The 25,828-nt window shown below is 34.2% G+C and overlaps 1 protein-coding gene across 1 annotated transcript; it reads left to right on the forward strand.

Annotated features, from left to right (window-relative positions):
• The first annotated feature begins 20,310 nt into the window (after nt 1-20,310).
• On the forward strand, nt 20,311-25,171 carry LOC128245816 (uncharacterized). Its single transcript, XM_052964041.1, has 8 exons — nt 20,311-20,404; nt 20,737-20,859; nt 21,191-21,270; nt 21,625-21,946; nt 22,711-22,865; nt 23,770-23,901; nt 24,062-24,254; nt 24,381-25,171. The coding sequence occupies exons 1-8, from the start codon at nt 20,311-20,313 to the stop codon at nt 25,169-25,171; spliced, it is 1,890 nt and encodes a 629-aa protein (XP_052820001.1).
• Nucleotides 25,172-25,828: the final 657 nt, after the last annotated feature.

The following is a 25,828-nucleotide window of genomic DNA, read 5'->3' on the forward strand; positions in this document are numbered from 1 at the left end:
TACATTTGTTTTGTATTACATAGTTTGTCAGGTTTTATTTTTATTTACCTCGCAAAGCTATACAAGTATAACTTCTAACTAAACTGTTGGTTATGGTACTATGATTGGACGAAGATGATAAAAGTGTAGTTCATATAAATTTAAACAATATATGTTCGCTTATGTAAAAAAAGATTCGTTCCTAGAAAATTAACGTTTGCAATCACAATTAAAAGTGGTATACACGATAATACATGCATTTTATTCAGTAGAAAAAGTATATTTATTCATAAAAGCACATAGTTTAACAAATATTTCTGACATTGCTAAACATAATTTGTCTAAAAGCTCTTTTGTAACGTCACTAATTTACCGCTTCTCTTGTAGTTTGTTTTTCCACTGAAGGTTGCACTAAACACGAAATGGCTTTTGATCATATTTAACTTATACATTGGAAACTGCAGGGTCAAGTCCGGAAGTCAAACACAAAAACTGTCTTAAGATGCAAATCGCAACCAAAAGTACACCAAATGGGATGCACAAAACATACAAACAAATCTGATATGTTGTGTATTTAACTTCAGCAAATAGCGACATAATACGCCATGTCTCTGTACTACTACATGCTGCACAGTAGTTTAATTCTCAATGATTGACGATGACCCATATTCTAACTTGTCTGAGTAATTAATGGTACATAATGGAACATAACAAGCATCCTGACCAAGTTTCGTGACAATTGAGGCAAAAATGTGACACCTAGAGTGTTTACCAACTAAGTGTAGACGGACGACGGACGACACACGACGGACATCCATCGATCCTAATAGCTCACCCTCAGACTACGGCTAAGTTGAACAAATAAGTTTACCAAAATATTATAATACGTTGATGATAGAGTTGGCTGTAAAAATAATAATGTAATGTTATTATCTAGGTGTTTTCATATTGGCCCAGTTATTTGTCCAAGGTTAGTTGTATTGGCCGGAGTCAGGACCAATACAGCTGACCGAGGACAAACAACTGAGCCAATATGAAATCATCTAAATAACGAGTAATTTATCAATTAATTTTTACGACTGTTATGACGTTTGGATTAGATAACATTCTTATACCTAGCCTTACCATATAATTTCCGCTCACTTTGCTTTTTCATCAATGGATTCCGCTTTTCTAGACAAGTATTTGCTGAATTTGACATGCATCGTTTATAGTGACATTTTTGATAAAGCCGCTGACACTGTATAGTCTTTGGAAACATATATTATCGTGTGTATTGCGTTAACCGTTTGTCAATTGCAAACATAAATTGAATATATTATGCGCTAAAAACATGTAAAGTACGCACAAAACAATACTGTACACAGAATTGATCAGACAGGCTTCAGGCTTATACTATGTCTCTTTTCTGTAAGTCATTCACGCTGCTAGGCTGGTGCGCAAGTTGCAGTGACTCGAAATAATATAATATTATAGTCGTATGGTGTAAACTGTGTTATGTAAAAAAAACCTATTTATTTAAGATTGTAAGCAATAAGTTAGATGGAAGTGAGGATAAAGGTAGAAGAAAAGGAAGTTGTAATGAGGATGGTGATACAATGATTCCTGATAGGGTATTATTGGTGCAAAGGCATACAGATTAACACAAAGTGTGTACAAAGTGTGACGTCCATTATTATTACAAAAGTAAAGAAACTAAAATAAATGATAAGGAATAATATTAATGATAATAGAATAAATCATTAGTCATAAGAGGTTCGCGTGCACGATGGAGTGGGGCATTGTGTGTAAAATCATTGTACCATATGATACGAAATTAGATCATACTGAATATTTTAGCACTCCCCAATCATTTTGTCCGTGTTCAGCTATTTAATACACGGTTGCAATCTTCTTATCAGTAATTATTTGTTTCCATAAATGTAATATTTAGTAAGTAGTTAAAGGTTTATCACTTAAAATGTATGTTTGTTTTACACGCGTAGTTATTGATTTTAACTAAAAGTGTCTTTTTAAGAAAAAAAAATCGATTTATGTGTAATTGATAAATAAAATTATGCTTGGACACAATTTCAACGATGCCATTTCCAAAATGACGCTACGTTCAAAAACAAAACGGGAACGTTTCCAAAACTACAATAATCCGTCATTTTACAGCAATTAGGTACAAAATAAACTTCTATTTGTTTCAGTAGAATGCACATTTTGTTTGAGTTTAATATCACAATTAGTTCACTGTGTGAGCAATTAGGCTATGTATTACTTATAAACATTATTCACGTCATTAAATGTCACTGGGCTAAACACTTACCATGCAAATGTATAAATAGCTATTTTGTCACCAAAGTTATATGTCTGAAGACAGGAATGTATATTAAAATGCTTACGAAAACTTCGATATCATATTATGGACAAATACAAACGAGTGGCTAAACCGGGTGTTGCAGCAATGTTTGTTCATGAATATTTGCACGGGGTATCTAAGATTGAGTTAACAGGTTATAGAAATGTGTAAAGCAAAATGAACACAGCTAAAAACTAAAACTGATTTGAAGGTGTAAGCTCCACTATATGGATACAATTTAGTAAAGTTGTCGTTTTCAAAGCGGAGGAAGTGGGAATTGAGACCTACATATCCTGTGTGAGAAGTTGTCATGTCCATCCTCAATCAACTCGTACGACATCACCATACACTCAAACATTAATCAGGATGACATTCAGGTACATTTATCAAATAATTAAACTAAACATTTTTTTTTAAACGAAACAGTTCACTTGACGCGTAATTATAGCCCTCGTAGGTAAGACGTTATAGTTGTCGCCTACTTACATATGTGAATGGTTGAAACCTTGTATGGAGCTGTTCTGATATAGGTGGTTGTTGATTTGGCTTTTGGTACTACTCTGAGTTGTGCCCCATAACGCCCTTTCATACAGTTAAACCTGACGCCGCCCTTGCTTTTAACATACCCCTTCGTGTTTGTGTTTAATTAATACAACAAGGGTAACAGGAGGAATGGAGGGAATAACCTAGCCATTTTTAGACTTCACATTTGTATTATAATGTACTGAAAAAGCTTTGAAAGTTGATCTAGTTCTTACCAGTACATAGTTCGCCCAGTCTTAATATGTTGCCTCGACAGCAAAATGAGTGTTTTTTATATTGTCGTTGATACGACCCGCTTTTTATTGGGAATTAAAACCTCACCTTATGTATTGGACGCCTTTCGACGGAGGTATACGGACGATTGTTATTGCATGAGCATGTGTAAATTAGAACTAGGGGGAAGGAGAAATGTCAAGCCGTTTACATACAGAACTAACAAGTTAGACTGTTTGCCTAACCTTTTTGAAACAAGGTGTCGGGAAACTGGAAGGTCAAATCGGAACGCAAAGATATATTTTATGTCCGTCTTTATATTCCGATTAATATGTTGATTTAAAATACAGACATGATATCGATATGGCAATGTTTACATTCAGGGATTATATTATGACACAGTTACACACATTGAATACAATATCATTATAGTATACGACTGCAATGGATACCTACAGCGCTTCGAAAACAAAATTTAACACTGTAAATTAAAATAAGACAACATAATATTTATTAATTGATTTATATCGCACTAAACTGCATAGCAGTCCTTTTGTTTTGTATAACATAGTTTGTCGCGTTTTTTCCTTGCAATTATTTACTTGTACTATGATTAGACGAAGATGATAAAAGTAAAGAAAATCTAAAGTTACACAATGTATGATTGCTTGTGTAAAACATTCGTTCCTAGATAATTGTCGTTTGCAGTCACAATTAAAGTGATTTTCACGATAATACATGCATTTTATTAAGTATAACAAAGTATATTTATTCATAAAAACACATAGTTTAACAAATATATATGAAATGACTAAACACTTATATGGCTTTAAGCTCTTTTGTAACGTCATAAATCTACAACTTCTCATGTAGTGTACTACCATTGCAGGTTACATTAAACACGAAATGGCTTTTGATCATATTTAACAAATACATTGGAAACTGCAAGGTCAAGTCCGGTAGTCAAACTCTTAAATAAGTTGCAAATCAATAGGACCCAAATTAATCCAAACAAGATACACAAAACGTACAAACAACTCAGTTCTGTTGTGTATTTAACTTCTGCCAATAGCGACACCTCTTGCTGATAAGCAATGCATCTGTACTACTACATGCAGGATGCTCTCGCAGTAGTTAAATTCTCAATGACTGTTCTCTAGTTCTAGTTAAACTGTTGGTAATTATTGTTGTAAACTCAACACGACCATAGATTCATGACAAAGCTTTATTAATACATGATGTGATTACCGCCCTAGACCGGTCAGTCAGAAACGAGCTTCCTAGGTGTTTGCGCTAATTGATGCGCACACAACCTCACAATTGCTTAAATAACCCTATCAATGCCAAGAGCCAGATAATGGCGTTATTGGTACCAAATACGTCAAAACATTTGACTCACGTAGGAATAGGCCGGTCATTTAATTGGAAACTTCTGCAAACGAATACAACCGTTTATATAACAAACTAGCATGTTATGTATGAGTTCGTTAAGGTCGAGCATTCACAAGATTCTTAACAAATTTTTTTTAATGATAAGCTTGATATTTAAAATAGTATGTAAACATCCATACATTTCGCTTTGGAACGATTTGTTAATGTTGTTAAGGATGTTTTAAGTATTTTGTATTGTAACTTTGAACAATGTCATAGTTGAGGTTTTGAATTATTTTATTTGTTTCTTGAAATCTTATACAGTAAAACTGCGGTCGTTCGAACAAGCATTCGTTCAAGAACCGGCGGTCCCTCGAGGCCGGAGCTTGGTCCCGAACATTTTTCCTTCTAGGTCCATATAAAATATACATACACTGCATCGAAACCTAAATATGTCGAGGAGTCGAGCAATAAAGTCGGTCCCAAGTACCCATATCATGCACTAAACCTTATGGCTCCCTCGAGGTCATAATTTCACACTTTTTCCCGAACGCGTGTTCAAAAATAAATAAACAATTGCTAGGTGCTAAATTTTTCACAAGTTGTTAAAATTGCAAATTACAGTTGAATGGCAATTTGATAAGGTGTGAAAAACCGTTTATCACTGTTTATGCATGACCGATAGTAGTTGATAAAGGCATTTGAAAAGACAATTATGAGAAGTTAATGACAAGAAGTTCATTGTGAGTAATGTAAATAAGTACTAAAAATATGAATAAACACTACCATATCGGTCCAACATCGGAATCTCTGAAAATAATTCCTTCTTGTCACTTTGCTTTGCAATATGGCAATTTTGTAAAATTAAACATTTTTATATATTCATTTATTGATATTTCTTTTACATTCAGTATGCGAAAGTATTTGAACATATAAGCGAAATTCAGGTCGTTCGAAACATCGGATCCTTGAGGTTTTGGCTCGGTCCCCTGGGTCCTTGAGCGATCGAAGTTTTACTGTAGCTGATTTATTAAAATGTGAGCATTCTAATCAAAACAATATAAACATGTACGATATAGTTGTTGAATTATATCTTCTACACGGATAGATATAGGATTTTTTTTTTATTTATGATTGTAAACATCAATTAATATTAATATGAAAATTATACAATGCACGCACACAAAGCGCATGTACAATTGTTACATTCTACATTGATACGAAAGACGAACTTTAAGTAAACAATAGCAGTGACAACAATAAAATAACAACCAACACTATTTCTAATCTTGCTTGATTGAGACGATTGATCATTAACATAATGTTTTGCTATATAGTTGAACAAAGGGAATTTCAGGGATATGTCAAGTTGACAATAAAAAACGAAATTTAGCACATCGGATAGGCATTTCCGGTGAATTTAACCCTGCTTGAAAAATCCGATCTAGCACCAATGCCAAAATAGTCAACGCTACAACGCACCTCTTCTTGTTTATGTTAATTAATGTTTAATAAAAAGTACATAATGTTTTCAATAAAGCACATTTACATATATCTTTACGCAAGACTTATAATTAAAAAGGAAAAAAAAATATTTGTCACTAACGCACTTTTAACGGAACTATTTTAACGTGAACAGTGATTCGAAATTAATACACGTCATCATTTTAGTAAGCAACAGCGCTCGCACTGTTTTGGTAAACGTGTAAACACATGCGTTATCTACGTCTGTTTTTCCACATATTAATAACTGTACGTTTGTAAGAAATATATATCATGGTTTACTTGCGCTGAGGGGAGCCCCGTAAACAGCTCACGCGAGGCCCCTCGGATCTGAATTTTCTATCCGGACCCGGAAACATATAATAGAAATAGTATTCATGATTGAGATACAAACTGTTTATTTTTAACAATGGACAGGCAAGATCGCATCCTTAAACAGCAACACGAATCAAAGCAAGTGTTTTAAAATGACTGGGTAGTATATAAAGTGGATTGACAATGTTATGAAAATGAATTAAATTAACATAGCACATTTAATCTTATAATAATGTAGTGATTATAAATGTGATTTAAATAACTGATATAAGATAATGATCACTGTAATCAAGGTTCATGGTTAGCAAATAACTCTGAAATATGGCTTCAATATCTTCGTATGAAATGTAAATAATCTGAAAGTGTATTTGATGACACATAAAATCATAAAATGTAATAATTTGTATTTGTGATTTAATACAGTACGTATTCTCGGTTCTAATTTTAGAACATCTTTCGATAAACATCTCATGAAAACATCGTTTACAACACGTAAACCACTTTACAATACGCTAAACTATTTTTAACAATAATACTTTGAGAAAAATTATATCAACAGACGAATCTAGACAACAGACAGACGACCATGAACATATGTCTTTAATGGCGCAGCTTCGAGCACATATGAACTTGAAATAGTTAACCATATTGAATGTATGTCATTACAATACTTAAAATAATATAATATATATTTGTAATTATATATATAATGTATGTCACATTTCATTCTCTAAAAAATAAAACGGGATGAAATCAAAGCTTCTACATCTGTTATACAAAATTGAGACATTGAAAAACAAAATTGTCTAGATAAACAAAATAATATCAAAATATCATTAATTTGAATACACTTTTTAAAAGAATACTTTCCATGCTAATTGCCAAAAACATATATATATATATATATATATATATATATATATATATATATATATATATATATATATATATATATATATATTACATACATTTATTCAATATCTAAAAGATGATATTTAAAAAAAGGGTTTGATTAAGTTTTCATTACAAGACTCCTTTAGTTGGTGGTAAAGTAATAAGTATTTTTATATATAATGTAAACAGGACACACAGTTAATTGAAACAAGAGACATTGAAATACTAAATAATCAAGGTAAACAAAATACTGTCAAAATATCATGTATTTGAATACACTTTTTAAAAGAATAATTTCCATGCAAATTGCCAAAAAACAACAACTTTCAAATATATATTGGTTCCATTTCTAAAGGTTTAATTAGTTTTAATAAAAGGAATCATTTGGTTGGTAGTAAAGTAAGTATTTGTATATCTAATGTTAACAGGACAAAACAGTTAATAGATTTTAAAAATAAGTTCACTAAATGCACAAAAGCAATCTCGATTGTTATGAGAAAGATTCTAAATTGGCATAGCATGTTATATACATTCTATATACAATACCAGCACGCTGGTTTTGTTTTGAATATATGACTTAATCATTTTGATTGGGTATTTCGACACCACAACACTAATGCAAGTTACCGACCGTCAACAGTCACGATCTCGTATAGCTCCTCCGTCTGGTCTATATTCGACTCTGTGATACCTTTGGCTGACAGCTCCGCTTTCAAGGTCCGTCTGTATTCAATGTAGTTCGCCGCCTGCATTCTAAAAATATAATTTAACTACATTTAATGCAAATGTGATCCGCAATTGTATCACACAAGTAATAAACCTTTGCATTTCCCTATGCTATACACGCGAATCACAGTTCCTTATATGTTTCATGCAATTCTCCATCAACTGTCTTTACAAAATGCATACATGAGTCGTGCTTTAGGATCACATTCTATTATTTCATAAAATGAATGAAGTCATTGTGAGGATTTGTTAGTAGTAATATTATGCTATTCAATTTATTATAATATGTAAGTATTGTAAATGCAAATTGAAAACGTTATTGTGTTTATGATAAAACACATCACTGCAATGCCATTTTTCAAACTGCATGTTCAGATCGCTACTCCGTGTACATGTGTGAATGCACCGTTAATATAATACACTAAACAACTAAACGGAAATTATAAATCTTTTACAGATGCTTCAAGAAATTTCAAAATCTGATTATGTCGTTGGATGTGGCGACAGATTCGGAACACTACTGATTTTGATTGACGGAGAAGTAAAAACAGGAAAGAAATTGAGGAGAAACTGATATCAGAATATAAGGTATTAGAAAATCTTGACTTTGAATTTAAATACGTGTCAAAAAATATAAGGAATTTCTTCAAATCAGGTGAAACTATTCCAGTTAACAATGGCAAAAACTATGGCACCCTTGCTAGTTTTGCAATTGAAGACATGGATTGTGCACACGGAAAATGCAAGGTATTTGCCCTGTTGTCTCGACACGTTGCCGTATTCTGCTCAAACTGGAAGCTGGAGGTTGACGATAAAATTATTGGCGATGTATTGCAATCTGATGATTGTTGTATTGATATAGCAGCTGCTATGATCTACCCTCAGTTTGTGGAAGCCTGTGGCAATAAATTTGTAACTGAAGAAAATATGGAAAGACAGGTGCAACTTTTGATCCGTACGCCGAAGATATCTCACCGGGAACTTTAGTTCATCTTGTTGGGGCTTCATCTGAATAAATTGGACTTGGCAAGATAGATATTATAAAGCTTTACGCAGAGCAGGCACTGGGAATGAACACATTTTTGCTAGAAAATAGGGTAGGCAATAAACATGTATTTGGTGAACACGGTGACAGTGGCGCTATGATCCTGTCTTATTTACCAGATGATGACAAACTTGTAGCTATTGGGATGTTGATGGGTTCTTTCCAAAACAAGACGGACAATAAGACAGATGCATATGCAAATCCATGTCATCAAACCAGAAAGAAGCATAGGGCTCCAAACGCTCCCGGTAAAAAATATTCAGCATTTTATTTAAAGGATGGCTTGAATGAATTGAGCAAGATTCATGACAAAGGGTTACGCTTATTGGGCGAAAACAATAACACGTATTCTTGCAAAGAAAGTAACAAATGTGACGGAGCTTTCGCTTTTGCCGATGGACATGTTTTCACGAAACAATTGTGAATATTGCCATTAAAATTACAAAAAAACTAGAAAAACAAGAACATGTTTTTTTCCAAATGATTATATCCAAAGCAATTTTGAAATAAGCTTATTACCGTTCAGTTTTACTTTTAAACGATTGTTTTACAATATACCCTCTTTGCTGTTTTTCATTGAATCAATACCTGATTTGAATGTACTTTCACTCTGTATTTGCTTTTTATCTGGAACTTGTAAACAATTGTTCCACAATATACCCTCTTTTCGTTTTTCATAGAATCAATACCTCATTTGAATGTACATGCAATCTGTATTTGCACCTTAACGACTTAGTGTCTGTTAATTCTTTCTATTGTTGACGGGTATTATACAAGAAAAACACGTGCGCTATGAACATGTTTAATCAATGCAGTGCCGGTATAGACATTTAATTCTTTAATTTCGTTTCCTTTTTCCTTAGTGTGTAAAAGGTTTAGGTAGAACACTTGTAAATACAAATCCGGATCCATTGCCTTCACGTCAATGTCTAAGTACGCCTGGTTTCCGTTTTTGCTATAAAATCCTTAGAGATAGCAGAGGTTCGTAACCGGTCCATACATGTCATGCATGATTACTTTATGATTTAAATTAGGTTTATTTCATTATATTACAGTGTTTTACTCTGCCCAAAACTGATTGTCATCGATTGCGAAGCAGTCAATATTTAAGAATAGTTGAATTGCTTAAAATATGCATCCAATTAGGTTTCACAATACATGCTCGTTTATATTTTTAAACAAATTTTATTTTTCCTTCATGCTTATTTTCGGAGTTTTATTAGTGTTTTGATTAATTTTCTTTAATACCCCGTTTTGGAAATGGTATTATTTACGCCGATACCCTTTTGACGCCATTCACGCGAAATTATAGCTGAGGTCGTAGCTTTCAATTTTCTATAGGTTACTAAGAAAGTATTCTCTAATAGTCTTTTTAATAGTTGATTATTCGCTCATTTTTTGTTTTTTTAGTGCAAATATTTTATGAACATGAATCAATGAAATGTTATTAATATATATCTATGTAGAAAAAGACACTTTTATATTAAACAGGGCATGAGTACATAACCTAATTACTACGCCGCCTTTATTAATGAATATTAATTATGTATGTATTGATGGTTGATATTATTTCTTTAAAATGTGAAATGTGTGACGTGTAAATATTCTATTTAACTCAGATTCCTTTGTTGCAGTGTGTTGGCACATTTTGTATGTGTAGGTGTATTAACATCTTCTCCGTCTATGACGTTACCTTTCACCTTTTAACTTTAACGTTGTCCTACCTTAAAAAATCTAAAAGCTCGTATCAAAATATTTCTCACATTCTCTACTTGCTATGTCATGTATTAAGTTATGTATTAAACCAACTATCATTAGTGATTTCCATTCAAAAAGCTAAACTATTTTTAGATTTATAAGACGAACTTATTAGTTGTAGTGTTTAATTACAATTTAAAGCAGTTTGAAACTATTGTTTTGTATCTTGTTAGAGCGTGGAAGTCATAGGCTTTCAATAAAATTAGTAGCAACAAATATAATATCTTTGTTTATTGGGCTAAAATTGAGGTGTTTTGAAATTGATTTAATCAAGAGGGCCAACATGGCCCTATATCGCTCACCTGAGTAAAACTTTGTGCTATATTCTTGTAGATAATTAAAGGGCAATCACAGGGATTTGGCTTCCCTGATGTTTTATGCCCATTATCATTCTCAACAAATTCTGCGACAAATATTTAAAATGTATTGATAGGACAAAAGCAACATTAGGTAAATACTATAAGCGCAATAACTCTTGTGTAACAACAGCAGTTCATACCAACTATGACCAAATTTGGTCATGATTGGACAAAGGTTTCAAAAGTAATTGATTGTACTACATACTGGATGGTGCCTGTCTGCCTTTCCGTACACCATAGGTGGAACTATTATATGTCCAGTTTTTTTAAACAGGCTTGTAAAAACATGACAAATATGTATTTGTTTAAAAAGATACAAAGGGCAATAACTCTTGCAATACTTTGGTTGGATTCATATTACTCATTACAAAAAAAATCACAATTTACTGTGAATAAGTTTGAAGATGGTACCTTCAATGATATTTAAACAATAAAATAACATGAAAAAAAACAGATGACCCATATTCGAACTTGACTTTAAAATTATCAAAACAACCTTTCAAACAAATTTCCATGATATTTCGTTGGTTATAGAGTTGGCAGTAAAAATAATAATGTAATGTTATTAACTAGGTGATTTCATATTAACCCAGTTGTTTGTCCGAGATTTGTTGTATTGGCCGGAGCCAGGACCAATACAGCTGACTAAGGTCAAAAGATTCGGCCAATATTAAATCACCTAATTAACGAGTATATTATAAAAAAAAAATCGTCTGATATGACATTTTGATTTATTAACATATTATTTCAGCTCATTTCGCTTTTTCATCAATGGATTCCGCTTTTCTAGACAAGTATTTGCTGAATTTGTCATGCATCCTTTATAGTGACATTTTCAATAAAGCCGATGACACTGTATAGTCAAAGGAAACATATCTTTTCGTAAGTATTACGTTAACCTTTTGTCAATTGTTTCAGATTTTTTCCCGATTGTTTTCTCCTGATCGTTGGACTAACCTACACGAAATTAGTACATGTTCACGTATTCGGATACTTATTCATACGCACACACAGAATATAAAATATTATACCAAAAGATAATGATCAATTGTTAATAAAACGCTGCTGGTAAAGTCAGTTTTGTACCGTTTTTTTTAATTTTTGGTAACCTTATTTCCTACCACAAGTAAAAGAGCAACATCTTTAAAAAAAGAATGGTAATAATTAGAGTGAAAACAAATATGGTATGTTTTATTTTTGGTCACAGTAAGCATGCAACTTATTCATCAAGATGGGTACCTGAACGATGGTTTGTTACATCTTCAGGCTTACAATTTAAAACAATTCAATAAGAACTTGAGGCTTTATCCACAAATTTATTTTACCTCACATAAACACGTTCAAATGTTATTGGAGGGAAGACAGATTAGCCGAACAATGTTCAGACAGCATTTACAATTATAAACGATGCACTATGTATGTATACGATTTGTATATACTTGAAAACTGCATTACCAATCGAGTCATTGACTAATAAATAAAATCGTTTATAATTTTGAGTTGGTTGTTAAAACCGGAGTTTAGACGAGGATATTAAACCGTTCAGTCTCGATAAATGGACGCCTAAATTATTCAGTAGAACAAGAGCAGATACAGACTGCAATAAACCCGCCGAATTTAAAAACAGTAGAAATGCGCCTTTCGATAAGGGAGACAAATGAAAATTAGTAATAACTATGTATATTGTATAACGTTGACCCTGTATGACGAAGACCCGAACAAATTCTGTATAACGAAGACCATGTATAATGAAATGCTGTATAAGGAAGACCTGTATAACGAAGACATTGTATATCGAGGACTCAGTATAACAAAGAACTATTGAACGAAGACCCGAACAAATTACTGTATAACGAAGACCATGTATAAAGAAAGGCTGTATAACGAAGACCTGTATAACAAAGACCCAATATAACAAAGAACTGTTTAACGAAGACCTGTATAACAAAGACCCTGTATAACAAAATTTTGTGTAGCGAAGATCCTGTATAAATAAGAGCTGTATAACGAAGACCTGTACAACGGATGCACTGTATAACGATGACCCAGTATAACAAAGAACTGTTGAACGAAGACCTCTATAACGAAGACCCTGTATAACAATGAACTGTTGAACGAAGACCCGAATGACAAAGACTTAGTATAACTAAGAACTGTTTAACGAATACCTGTATAACGAATAATTGTGTAGCGAAGACCCTGTATAAAGAAGAGCTGTATATCGAAAACCTGTATAACAAAAGGCCAGTATAAGAAAGAACTATTTAAAGGCCTGTATAACGAAGGCCTTGTTTAACAAACAATTGTGTAGCGAAGTTCCTGTATAAATAAGAGCTGTATAACAAAGACCTATATAACGAAGACCCAGTATAAAAAAGAAATGTTGAAGGCCTGTATAAAGCAGACCCAGAATAACAAAGAACTGTTGAACGAAGGCCTGTATAACAAGTACCCAGTATAACAAAGAACTGTTGAACGAAGACCTGTATACCGAAGACCGAGTATAACTAAGAACTGTTGAACGAATACCTGTATAACGAATAATTGTGTAGCGAAGACCCTGTATAAAGAAGAGCTGTATATCGAAAACCTGTATAACAAAAGGCCAGTATAAGAAAGAACTATTTAAAGGCCTGTATAACGAAGGCCTTGTTTAACAAACAATTGTGTAGCGAAGTTCCTGTATAAATAAGAGCTGTTGAACCAAGACCTATATAACGAAGACCCAGTATAAAAAAGAAATGTTGAAGGCCTGTATAAAGCAGACCCAGAATAACAAAGAACTGTTGAACGAAGGCCTGGATAACAAGTACCCAGTATAACAAAGAACTGTTGAACGAAGACCTGTATACCGAAGACCTAGTATAACAAAGAACTGTTGATCGAAGACATGTACGACGAAGACTTAGTATACCAAAGAATTGTTGAAAGAAGAACTGTATAACGAAGATCCTGTATAACAAAGAATAGTGTGGCGAAGACCCTGTATAAAGAACAGCTGTATAACGAAGACCTGTTTAAAGAATACCTGTATAACGAATACCTTGTATAACGAAAAGCCTGTATAACGAAGCATTTAATAACGAAGACCCCGTTAAGTAAGGACTAAGTTTAGAGAACACCCTTTATAACGATACAATGCCATATTGTACCGGAAGGGGAATATCCAGTTGTGTGAAAACCAGGTTGCATCTAATTTGCAAGATATCATTATATCCATGAGGAGAAATAAGCATTGACTATCTGGCACCAATCTCTGATAATCCAGACATGTCCTGTTAAAAATAGCATTTAACAATAAATGTTTATACGGGCTTGAATACAAACGAGCGTTTGTCTGTACAAGCCCTCTTACGGTTTGTACGTGTATGCAGGGGACTACTTCTTTTTTGCCGGAGTGATAGGCATTAAAAAATTTGTGCACCACTGAACAATGAAAATGAGAACCAGAAAAGCTCGTCATACATTGTTCATATAAAGCGCGTGCATGCCGGCAAGCAAATTGTACATGTTTAGGGCGGGGTTTGACCTCCGTTAACCAATGAAAATCAATACGGAAATACCCGAGGTACATGTACAATCCACCTTCGGCACTTCCATAAAAGGAGTGGAGAACACATATAATGAATACACGTCTAAAGAGTACTTCTTTTGACCGGAAATTATATTTCATAACTCTGCAATAATGATACAAAACGAACAGGGTTTGTTATAACAAACGGTTTTTTTACTCCACATCTTAAAAAATACCGTTTAAACTGGATATCTAAATAATTAAGTTAAATGTATTTATGCGCATTTTACGACAGCTGATGTTAACAATGATTTGCATATAGGCACATTGCAGGTGCGCGTGACGTCTTCCTTGTGTCTATTATATTGAAACTTTCATCATGATGCAATTTAACACGGATTTAACGTTGCTTTCACGGTGAGTAGTATTATGAATTTTACTTGTTCAATCGTGCATACGTTGCTGTTTGAACACCATAATGACATAACGTTGGTTTTTACGAATAATGAACAAGCTAAGTTGAACTTGATGCAATCGGTATCCAGATATATGACCTTCAGGTCATAATTTATGACTCATCACTATACATGCCAAACTAACTGTTAACTGTGCGATTGTGTACTTCGTTAATTGTATTGTAAAATTAAAGTATTGAATAAGAATGTTAAAACTTAAGTAGTGAAAACTAAATCTAAAAAACATTCGTTTTTCATTAAAAATCATTGTGCATGCTTATGGTAAACCTGAGAAGAAAAGTGAGCCTGGTGTGGGGCTCAGACTCACAACTGCAGGAACACTAGCACGGCGCTCTTGCCAACTGAGTTAAACAGGTAGCTGGTTCCAACTCACACACTACAGACTAGACTCGTCCGTCTATTAAAGGGGCTGTCTCACAGATGATAAAACAGCGAAAACAAAAGAAAATTTTCGAAAAATATCATAAATTTGGCATCGATCTGTGACACAGTCCCTTTAACCATTTAGGCCGACATGTAGGCACTCCTGCTCTTTTACTGCTGCCACGATTGTGGGTAACCTGAGTGTAATAATGCCCAGTTTAAAAATTAAAAATGTTAATTGAATTAATATTTTTGTCATGGCGGAGTGGGGCAGATAACTCGTGAATACTTTAAGAGATAAAGATGTGTGAATGAACTTACAGAAGGTCTGTCTCACAGATGATAAAATAGCGAAAAAAATGAAAATTTCCGAAGAATATCATAAATTTGGCATCGATGTGTACAATGCATTGAAACTTACTTACTGAAGTATCACATAGTTTACAACTTATTTAAGTTCAGAAGTTATTTCATATTTTTCCATTAAAAATGATGACCAGAAAGAATTCATTCCTTATGCGTGACTAGCTAGTCGGTGTCCTGAGATTCGTTACAAAAAAAACTCTTTTTGGTGCTTGTCTGTGACACAGTCCCTTTAACCATTTATGCCGACATGTAGGCACTTCTGCTCTTTTACTGCTGCCACGATTGTGGGTAAACTGAGTGTAATTATGCCCAGTGAGGTGATTAAACACACCACCGCAGCCGGAACTCTATATAGCTACTCAGAGCTAACTTGGCGGCTGGTCCTAACCCAAACACACTTCAACCCAGTTTAAAAAATAAATAAATGTTTATTGAATAATTTTTTGTCATGGCAGAGTTGGGCAGATGACTCGCGAATACTTTAAGCGATAAAGATGCATGAATGAAATTACAGAAAAAACATTGCAGCACAAATAATGAAATCAAATGTTTAGTAATCCATTATTTGTTTTAGAGGGGAGGGTTCCGGAGGGGTTTCCCCTCCCGACAACCATCAAATTTGGCATGTTTGACCTGGTTTCAACAAGCATTATGTGAGTATTATAGATTATGAACCCAGTTGAGGTTTCAGCATAAAAGGCAGTGTTTCTTTTTGGCAGAATTACATGATAACACATGATAACACTAGAGCTACAGTGTCTTACTGGTGTGTGGTTTTTACAAAGGTTTTCAGAAGGATATCTTTAGGCGAGATGAAAAGTATTGACATGTCGTGCTTATATAAACTGGCACATATTTCTGCACAGAATTTCTTTAAGTTCTCAAATAGATATTGAATCCCATCAATTTTAACTGGTTTGCCTGAAATGTTTTGCTTGAGTATGTTGTATCTATAAGCTATAAGGGTGTCAATGATTGTATGTTTGAGTAGGTGTTGTTACTGCGGTTATTTATTTTCCTTTCTTATTATTTTAAACAGACCCGGGATGATGAACCAGCCAGACAGCCCGGCCGAGCTGTACTTGGTGTATGCCAACATGCCGACATGCTTAAATTTGTTAGCACTTCAAGATCTTATAATGGAAAATTGTATCCAAACTGAAGTATAAAGTGAGTAAGTTAGGTCATATAAGACCATTGATACTGTTTGTTCCATTCCTTGTTTGTCAATCATTTCTGGTGCGGCTTTGATAATTATAAATAATATTATTTTTTAATGAAACTGCTGCCTTGAATTATTAGTCTTTGGTCTGTATTGTGCATCTATTCGCACATTTTGTTTGCTCTTTTAAGCAAACATTACATCAAAACTTACTACACATTTGATTCAGAATGATATTTTATTTATGCAACAGTCAATTGTAACCAGGCTCACGCCCCCCCCCCCACCCCCGGTCCGGGGAATAGTCGGGACTTTGACTTTTGGTCCAGCAAACCCCGGGTAAAATCCCGCCCTGCAGGGATGAACTGATGGCTAAACCCCGGCCAAATGCCTCCGCACCCCAGAGATTCTATATAAGGCCCAATCTCCGCGGTCACCCGGCCCTGCGGGGCCACCTGGAAAGTAAAAACACGGCCCTTTTCCCCGGTATACCCCCAGACCTGAGGGGCTGTGGTTACAATTGACTGGTGCATTAGTGTGCATGATTTTTAGCTTATGGACAAGAAAACATCTACTTCAACAATCACAGCAACACAATGAGATCCCTTTTTTAAAGAAATTATGCCACCTTTCATTAATTCATTAATTAATTTATATATATTCATTCATTTATTCAGTTTAAACATTGAAAAACTTGACATTTCTCAAGGCAAAAGAAATAAAAAAGTGAGCCGCTTTCATAAAGATTAGAGCCTTTTCAATTCATGCATTTAAAAAAACACCTTAATACATTATAAATGTCTTAAAAACCCTAATTTATTGCTTATTTCAATAGCCAGCCTGGTTGCTGTAGCCACAGAGGAATTTTCAAGGACAAGAACCAGTGCTGGTCAAAAGTGGTTTTCCATACCGGTTCTCGGCAAGGATTTCCGATAAAGGAATACCGTCTCCAAGTAAGAAGAAATTCTAAGCATGTCTGGTTTTAATGCTTTCAAAATGCATCTGGGTACTCAATAAGATGAGATTAACCTTTGAGTTGGTAATAACTCATTGCAAAAAGTCCAAAAGACTATATATTTCATAAAATTTGTCCTGAAAATCCTTGAATTCATGAATTTTTCTGCATATTTATCACATTTATGTTACAAATTGGTTTCATTACTGATGTTGGTGTTCGTACCAACTGGGGAAGCGAAGCTCATATTCATTTTTCAATTTTCATTGAGAGGTACCAGGTTATGTCTCTCAATCCGAAACACGACCAGAAGACAAAACTGTAAGATAACTAGAATAACTTCTTTATTAGAAAAATCACAATAGATAACAATTTGTGATAAATACATTATACAATAAAATAACAAATTTAATTGAAAGCAACACATGAATATCATGATACAATTTTTAACATAGCGAATATTAATAAATTCATTATTGTGACTAGAATAAATATAAATGATTTTTTCTAAAACATATCAATACTGTTTAGGAATTCCTAAAATTATATTAGTTCAAGAAATATGAAAGCAAACAGAAATTCAAATAAAATACTAAACATATTGACGAAATAATTCTTTTAATCTTATTCAATAAACAACTCAGTACATTTTTCATAAGAAAGACTTAAAACAATTTATGAAAAAAGAATCTAAATAAAATAATGATATATATTCCTAAAATAATAAATTGTACTCTTACCTGTAAGATAACCAGAATAACTTCTGGAGTGGGCGCTCGAGAGTGGTCATTTTATACTTAACCCGTGTTGGTGTAAATTACTCTCAGAGCGCAGATCTTACAGGTAAGTCATAACCTTCCTTCGTCCTAACCAAAAATGGTTGGACGATAGATGAAATTTGCTTAGTCAGGATAAGATTTTGTTCTAGAACTTTTCTTGCGGGCAGAGATTATTAACCTGTACTAGATACTATTGTTCATTGAATATGTTGTGTGTTATGAATATATTTACGGCATTATTTATGAATAGATTGAGGAATAGAATACGATATGATATTCTGGTACAGCAGGATGATAATTTTTCAGCAGTCTTACGAATTTGTTAATAAGCTAAGATCTTAGGAAGCTGTTAAATACTTATGCTTTACTATCGGTTCATTGTTATGGTTGCTTTTCCCAGAATAACATTAAGTCGTTTACTAAATAATATTTAAGCTTTAAGGTACATGACCACGTTACTCCGAAAAATATGAATGTCGGCCGATTTCAATGAAACTTGGAACAAACAATCGTCAATGACTCTACTTTAACGAGGTGTATTTTTTTTTTTTGAATCCCGTGTTTTGTTGAATTACAGCGCCACCTAGCGGACACGTGCTATTTGGCGCTAACATTGATTAAACCGTAAAAAAATATAACTTTACGGCTTTTTTTTACAAAAAAAAAAATCGGAATATAATTTATTGTACGATGAATAAATAATCCTATAATTTTAGTATAAGTATTTAAGAAATAAATAATTAATTCTAAGTTTTATGACAAAAAGGCTTTAATAAGAAATCGCCAAAAACAGATACCCATCGGTGAATTTGACGTATTTATCTCGAAAACGAACTCGGGTAGGGTATGTTTTTATTTAGTCATAGGAAACGGAACGGAATAATGAATAAAATTATGTAAAAAAAATAAAAAATTGACGGTGAGGTTAATTGCTAAAAGATATAAGTAACCTAAGAAAATTGATAGAGTTAGCGTGATTTCTACGCCACCGTCAACGTCAATAAAAAACACGTCAAGTTAGTGACGCCATAGGTTTGTTTGATGCATGAGAATAGTTGTGCAGTGTCATTTTGTTTATGCAAATGATTTTAATTTCACTGTTTGCAAATGTTGTGAATTGCAATCAGAATTACGAACAAAGTCAGAATACTGATAATATTGTTTGTCATTTGTTATATATGTTCTGAATTGATATATAGTAGTTATGTATACGGGAGCGAACTAATTAACGTTAGTAAGCTTTCTAAACATATAATTAGATAACGAACTTAAGTTAAGTGGAAATGCCGCGAAATTGTCATTTATACGTTACTGACGTCATTTTAAACGGATTGTCCTTCCGGGCACGTTCCGTTAACAACATCCGGTAAAGATGAGGAGGAAAAAAGGTCAGTTTATTTCTAAGAGTAACGCAAATCGAACCTCAATAATAAACAACGTGAATGTGGAGAAGAAAACATGCATTTCTGTTCCCGAAACCGTCCCGCCTTGGCTAGAAGGTCGCAGAGTCGTAGAAATCGGTGTAATTTTGGAAAGATTAAGCTCCTGTAGTTCTTGTGGAAACAGTTTTTGCATCAATGGCATTGTAGGGGAAACTATATATGGCCTTGGATCTATCCTTCATATCAGCTGCAACACCTGTAGGATGGTTAATCTGGTGCCTACGGGAAAACGGCATTCCACGAGTGACGGCTCCGCAGCTAGAAGATGTTTTGATGTCAACACTAAATTAGCTGCAGGTAAATTTTGTCACCATATCAATAGCCAGCGTTGTGCCAACAAATGTAGTGAATGATGTTAGACTTGGCACATAATGTATAAGTGAATTAACGTCAATACATACAGTATAAAAAACGCCCTGACATATTGTAACGAAATTTGATTCCATTGATTCCATTTCATAGATTCGTCATTTCCTAGAAAAAAAGCATTATTTCTAAAACAACATTTTAAGCAGTAAAATGAACAAAAGTATAAAATGAGTGCACCATGATTATCGATTATTATGTGAAGGCGTCAATAGCGCTTAGTTTACTTGGTCGAAAACAAGCTTGTTGTGTATCTCTTTAAGCGATGATCAACGCAGGTGTAGGAGAGTCTCAGATCAGTGCGATATTTGCTGAACTCAATCTGCCTGGAATCAGTAAGACCGCACTGAAGGCCCGCGAGCGAGAGATCGGACCATCTATTGAAAGTGTGGCCGAAATCGCGTGCACCACCGCTATTCAACAGGAGATGAAGTTGCTTCAAGAAGTTAACAACATGTAAAATATTATTTCAACACGCTTTTACCTGTGCATAATTAAATATCTAAGGATGAGTTACTACTGTTGATAAAATATAGATGATGTTGGTGATAGTGATTATGCTAACGATGATGATCATTCAGTCGGCCAAACGCGTATTATTGTATATATGAGGCTGTATGAACCCACAGACCCCCACCAGCCCCCCTCCAGCCACAAACACACGCACAAGTGGCAAACAGTCTATACAAAGTACTACTTTTACACATATGATTTTAGGGATCCAACTGGTGATCATGTTGAAACGGATGTCTCTGCAGATGGGGCCTGGCAAAAAAGAGGCTCCAATAGTTTGTCCGGTAATTATTTATAACGCATAAAACTGTATCTTTATATAAAATCTGAGAAACATGTATATTTAAAGTTTGATGTAATATTTTAAACATATGATGTCTTGAGCATAGGTCTGAGTTAGTTATCCCGTATATTTGCATTATATTCTAATCTGTATTTTACATGTATTTGCAGGACACGTTACTGTTATTGGAAAACTCACAAAAAAGTGTGTTTCATACTCAGTTGCTAAAAAAACTTGCAGGACATGCAAGGTAGCGAAAAGGAATAAAATAAAAGCAAAACTTCATTCATGTAGAAAAAACTGGAATGGCTCGTCAAAAGCGATGGAGCCCTTTCTTACATCTACCTGTTTACAGGAAGTGAAACAAAAGGGGTTGAATATCGAACGGTTAACAATGGACGGAGATTCAACCACTTTTACTCGCGTCAAGCGGTCTTTATTTCCAGAACTTAAAAAATCAAATGATAAAAATCATATTGTCAAAAATTTCGGAAATGAATTGTATAAGCTAAAATCAAAACACAAATCATTATCAAACAATAATATTGCCCATATTCAGAAATGCTTCTCTTATGGAATAAGTCAAAATAAGGGCAGCACGCATGGAATAAAGACCAGTTTAGACGCCCTGTCCTCCCACATGTTCAATGAACATTCCTCGTGCAGCCCAACCTGGTGTAAGTCTCTAAGGGACGAGAATTACCGACAGGCGCACATACTGCAGGGTCCCGAATTGAGAAAAGATTTCCAGAACGTGATACACGGGTACGCACTATATATGTCTTACACATTTTACGTGTTCTTCATTTTTGTAGCAGGAGTCATGCAAATGATAGTTATAATAATAATGATAATCAGTTTCGTAAAACGAAGTTTATTCAAACCTGAAATGTTTGATGTTAATTTTAGCCATCAAGACTCGTGAAAAAAAGGCTTTTATTTTTAATCGAACAGTATTAAATCTAATCATTAAAGTGACTCGCTCAAATATCGTCTTTGAAGACCACAATTTTCATTTGTGTTAATAATGCGATTGAAAATTTATCACGGCTATGGTGTTGCGTGATTCGTTGATTGACATTATCACGTGATGTTATCAATGTATCCTTAATAGGTCAACATATCCAGCATTTGTTAAAGTTCCCGTGGCCGTGTGGACTAGCCGGATGTTTTCTATTTTTCTTTTTGACTATAATGGCGGGAGTACGAACCCCACTAAATCAAAATACTTTTTTATGCTATAACAACTGTTCTGCTATATAGATATCATAGAGTAATATAATTATAACATTAGTGTTTTCAGATGCTATACCGGGAAAACATTTTGTCTAAAAACACGGTCGAGTCACTTAAAAGTCGCATTGATGACTAAACGTTAAATTACAATATGCAATGATTCAATTTTCATGGTACACAAATGAGAGTATGTTGGAAATTCTAGCCCATGTGCAAAGTACTAACGCCAACGAGAACATGAATCACATGGTTGCAAGGAAGGCGCCAAAGACTGTCACGTATTCAGAGTCAGAGAGCCTCGACTTCCGGGTGTCCGCTGCGGTAGCGCAGAAGTACGATGGTCGCCAATACATTTTGCAGGTAATGAATGGAACATTGAAAACGGTTATAAAAACTGTGTTGGCACTTCTATTGGATGCATATCCGGCACCCGCCCATAAATCACTCCATGCCAGTACATTGTAAAGAGTATGCAAATTTATACAATGCAATAGCGGATTAAGGTGTGGGGGGGGGGGCAACCGTCGACACCGCCCCTCTCCCAAACTCAAACTTGTATGTGAATATCGACGAGAAAAGAAATGACATGTTTAAGGGGTAGTACCAACAAACACCGCTGCCGTGATTAAAACCAATCAAATTCGATTACAAGAGAGGGGCGCAATTCTAAAGGTCACATCCCAACTTACGACACCTCTAACGTGTATTTCTGGATCCGCCCCTACAACATTTCAAAACAATTTCAGCAAAAATGCACGGATGTTAGAAGCAGTCTGTTATATATACCGCATTATTTTTTTAAATCTTAACTTGGAAATTAAATAGATCATACAAAGTTTCATATCATGCCAGAGTAACATTATAAGCCGTGCTTTCGTTTAATCCGTTTTGATATAGACCCGATCATAAATACAATAATATACTATTTGATGTTGACATCTTGATTTTGATATATTTGTTGAATATGTTAACGAATACATTTGATACGAATGTGAGAATTATAGTCTCAAACAATACTGAAATAGCCAATCCCATTTTTACAATGAAATTAATTTCAATTCAGACGCCATAATTGTTGTGACATTAATATGGTAAAATTTGTGTCGTGTAAAGTGTTCTCAACGGTTACACACAACTAGTTAGTAATCTATGGATTTTGTTTGCACGACTGCCTCCAATGAAAAACCTTACATGGAAGGAAATTAATTATGTAAATTATTTTAAACATTATGTAATTACTTATTATGTTGAAATAAAATTACAGGTCAACGAAACGCACGGACTTTCTCCTGGACATTACACACATAGAAAATGTACTGTGCTTGACGAAAGGCGATCCAACCTAGCAGTGAAACAGAAATCGGTGTCCATGAAAAGGCGGCGATCTGAACTAAAGGTACTTTTTATATTAATGTAAAAGTACATACAGCCATAGTAGCTAGAATAGTTTTCTTGTTAATATTTGATTCTCGCAAATACACGTCTACATGATTTTCTTTTTATTTATCACTCATAATAGTAAATGCATAAGAAAAACACATCATTACTTATATTAGGCTGAACGCATGTCTAAGAACTTCATAGATGAAGTGTATGAGGGGAAAACATACGAAACAGCGGTTGGCGTCTCTGACATCGAAATTGAGCATATTGAAGACATCCCACCCTGCCCTGCTGAATGCAGTGAAACGCCCCATGCGTACGGGCAAGATGATGTCATCGTCTTCGACCTTGAGACTACAGGATTAGGTAAATAATACATTTTAAATAAAGTCAATTCTACAAATGAGAATACATGTGTTGTATAAATGTTTGTCTAAGCCACTGATATCTAAAAGTTTATCCAAACAGTTACTGAGAGTATTTTGCTTTCAGGGACAACTAGCAGCATTGTACAGATAGCAGCTTTGCACGTGTCCTCGGGACAACACCTGAATTTATTCGTAAAACCCAAATGTGGATACATTCCCACTACTGCCTCCAATATAACAGGTCTCGAGTTCCATGGTGGGGTATTATACCAGCACTGTAAAGAAGTGACGAGCGTGGCAGCCAGCGAAGCACTTCTTGCCTTCAAACGCTGGCTTGAGGCATTTGGAAGTCATATTTTGCTTGTGGCACACAATGTCATGTTTGACGCAAGACTGTTAGTAGCAAAATATCAAGAAGAAGGAATAACTGTCCCAGAAACTATAGGCTTCGCAGACAGTCTGCGTTTATTTAGAACAGTTTACCCCGGGAGACAGAATTACCGCCTGGCAAGTTTAGTTCACGATATTGCAGGTGTAGACTTCGGAGCTCATGATGCCTCTGAAGACGTGTACGCGCTTTCTTCAATTCTCCAGTTGCAAACAAACCTAGATAAACTGTCGAATTATGCTACTACTGTGTCATCCGTGAAATTCAAACTTCAGGAATTAAACAACGAAAAACTATACAAGGGATCATATACAAGTTTTGTTGAGTCAAAAATAATATCAAAAGCACAGGCCACGCGCCTATCTAGGAGTGGAATTTCAATAGAACACTTGAAAAAAGTATATTCAAGATCGGGCCTAGATGGTATGCAGGCTGTATTGAAAGATCGGGGTGCAGGGAAATTTTACACAAAATTGGCATCAGCGCTTGATGCAGTTTTTAGCGAGAATAAAATTAATTTAAATTAGAATCGATCATGGCTTCTGAGTTTATCCCAGTTTTAATAGGTTCATAATAACCGTAAATTCTTGTTTCAATTCTGTAGCTATATTTCAGGTAGTAAGAATTTGATTTTCCTACTATTTTCTGATATTCTACTTATTTCCGATACTGGAAAATATCTGATTAAAAATAAAAAAGATACAGATACCATCGTTTATGGACGAATACAACGTTCCATCCACAACTATTCTCATGCATCAAACAAACCAATGGCGTCACTAACTTGACGTGTTTTTTATTGACGTTGACGGTGGCGTTGAAATCACGCTAACTCTATCAATTTTCTTAGGTTACTTATATCTTTTAGCAATTAACCTCACCGTCAATTTTTTATTTTTTTACATAATTTTATTCATTATTCCGTTCCGTTTCCTATGACTAAATAAAAACATACCCTACCCGAGTTCGTTTTCGAGATAAATACGTCAAATTCACCGATGGGTATCTGTTTTTGGCGATTTCTTATTAAAGCCTTTTTGTCATAAAACTTAAAATTAATTATTTTTTTCTTAAATACTTATACTAAAATTATAGGATTATTTATTCATCGTACAATAAATTATATTCCGATTTTTTTTTTGTAAAAAAAAGCCGTAAAGTTATATTTTTTTACGGTTTTATCA

Source organism: Mya arenaria, chromosome 9, assembly GCF_026914265.1.
Source record: "Mya arenaria isolate MELC-2E11 chromosome 9, ASM2691426v1".
Classification (NCBI taxonomy): domain Eukaryota; kingdom Metazoa; phylum Mollusca; class Bivalvia; order Myida; family Myidae; genus Mya; species Mya arenaria.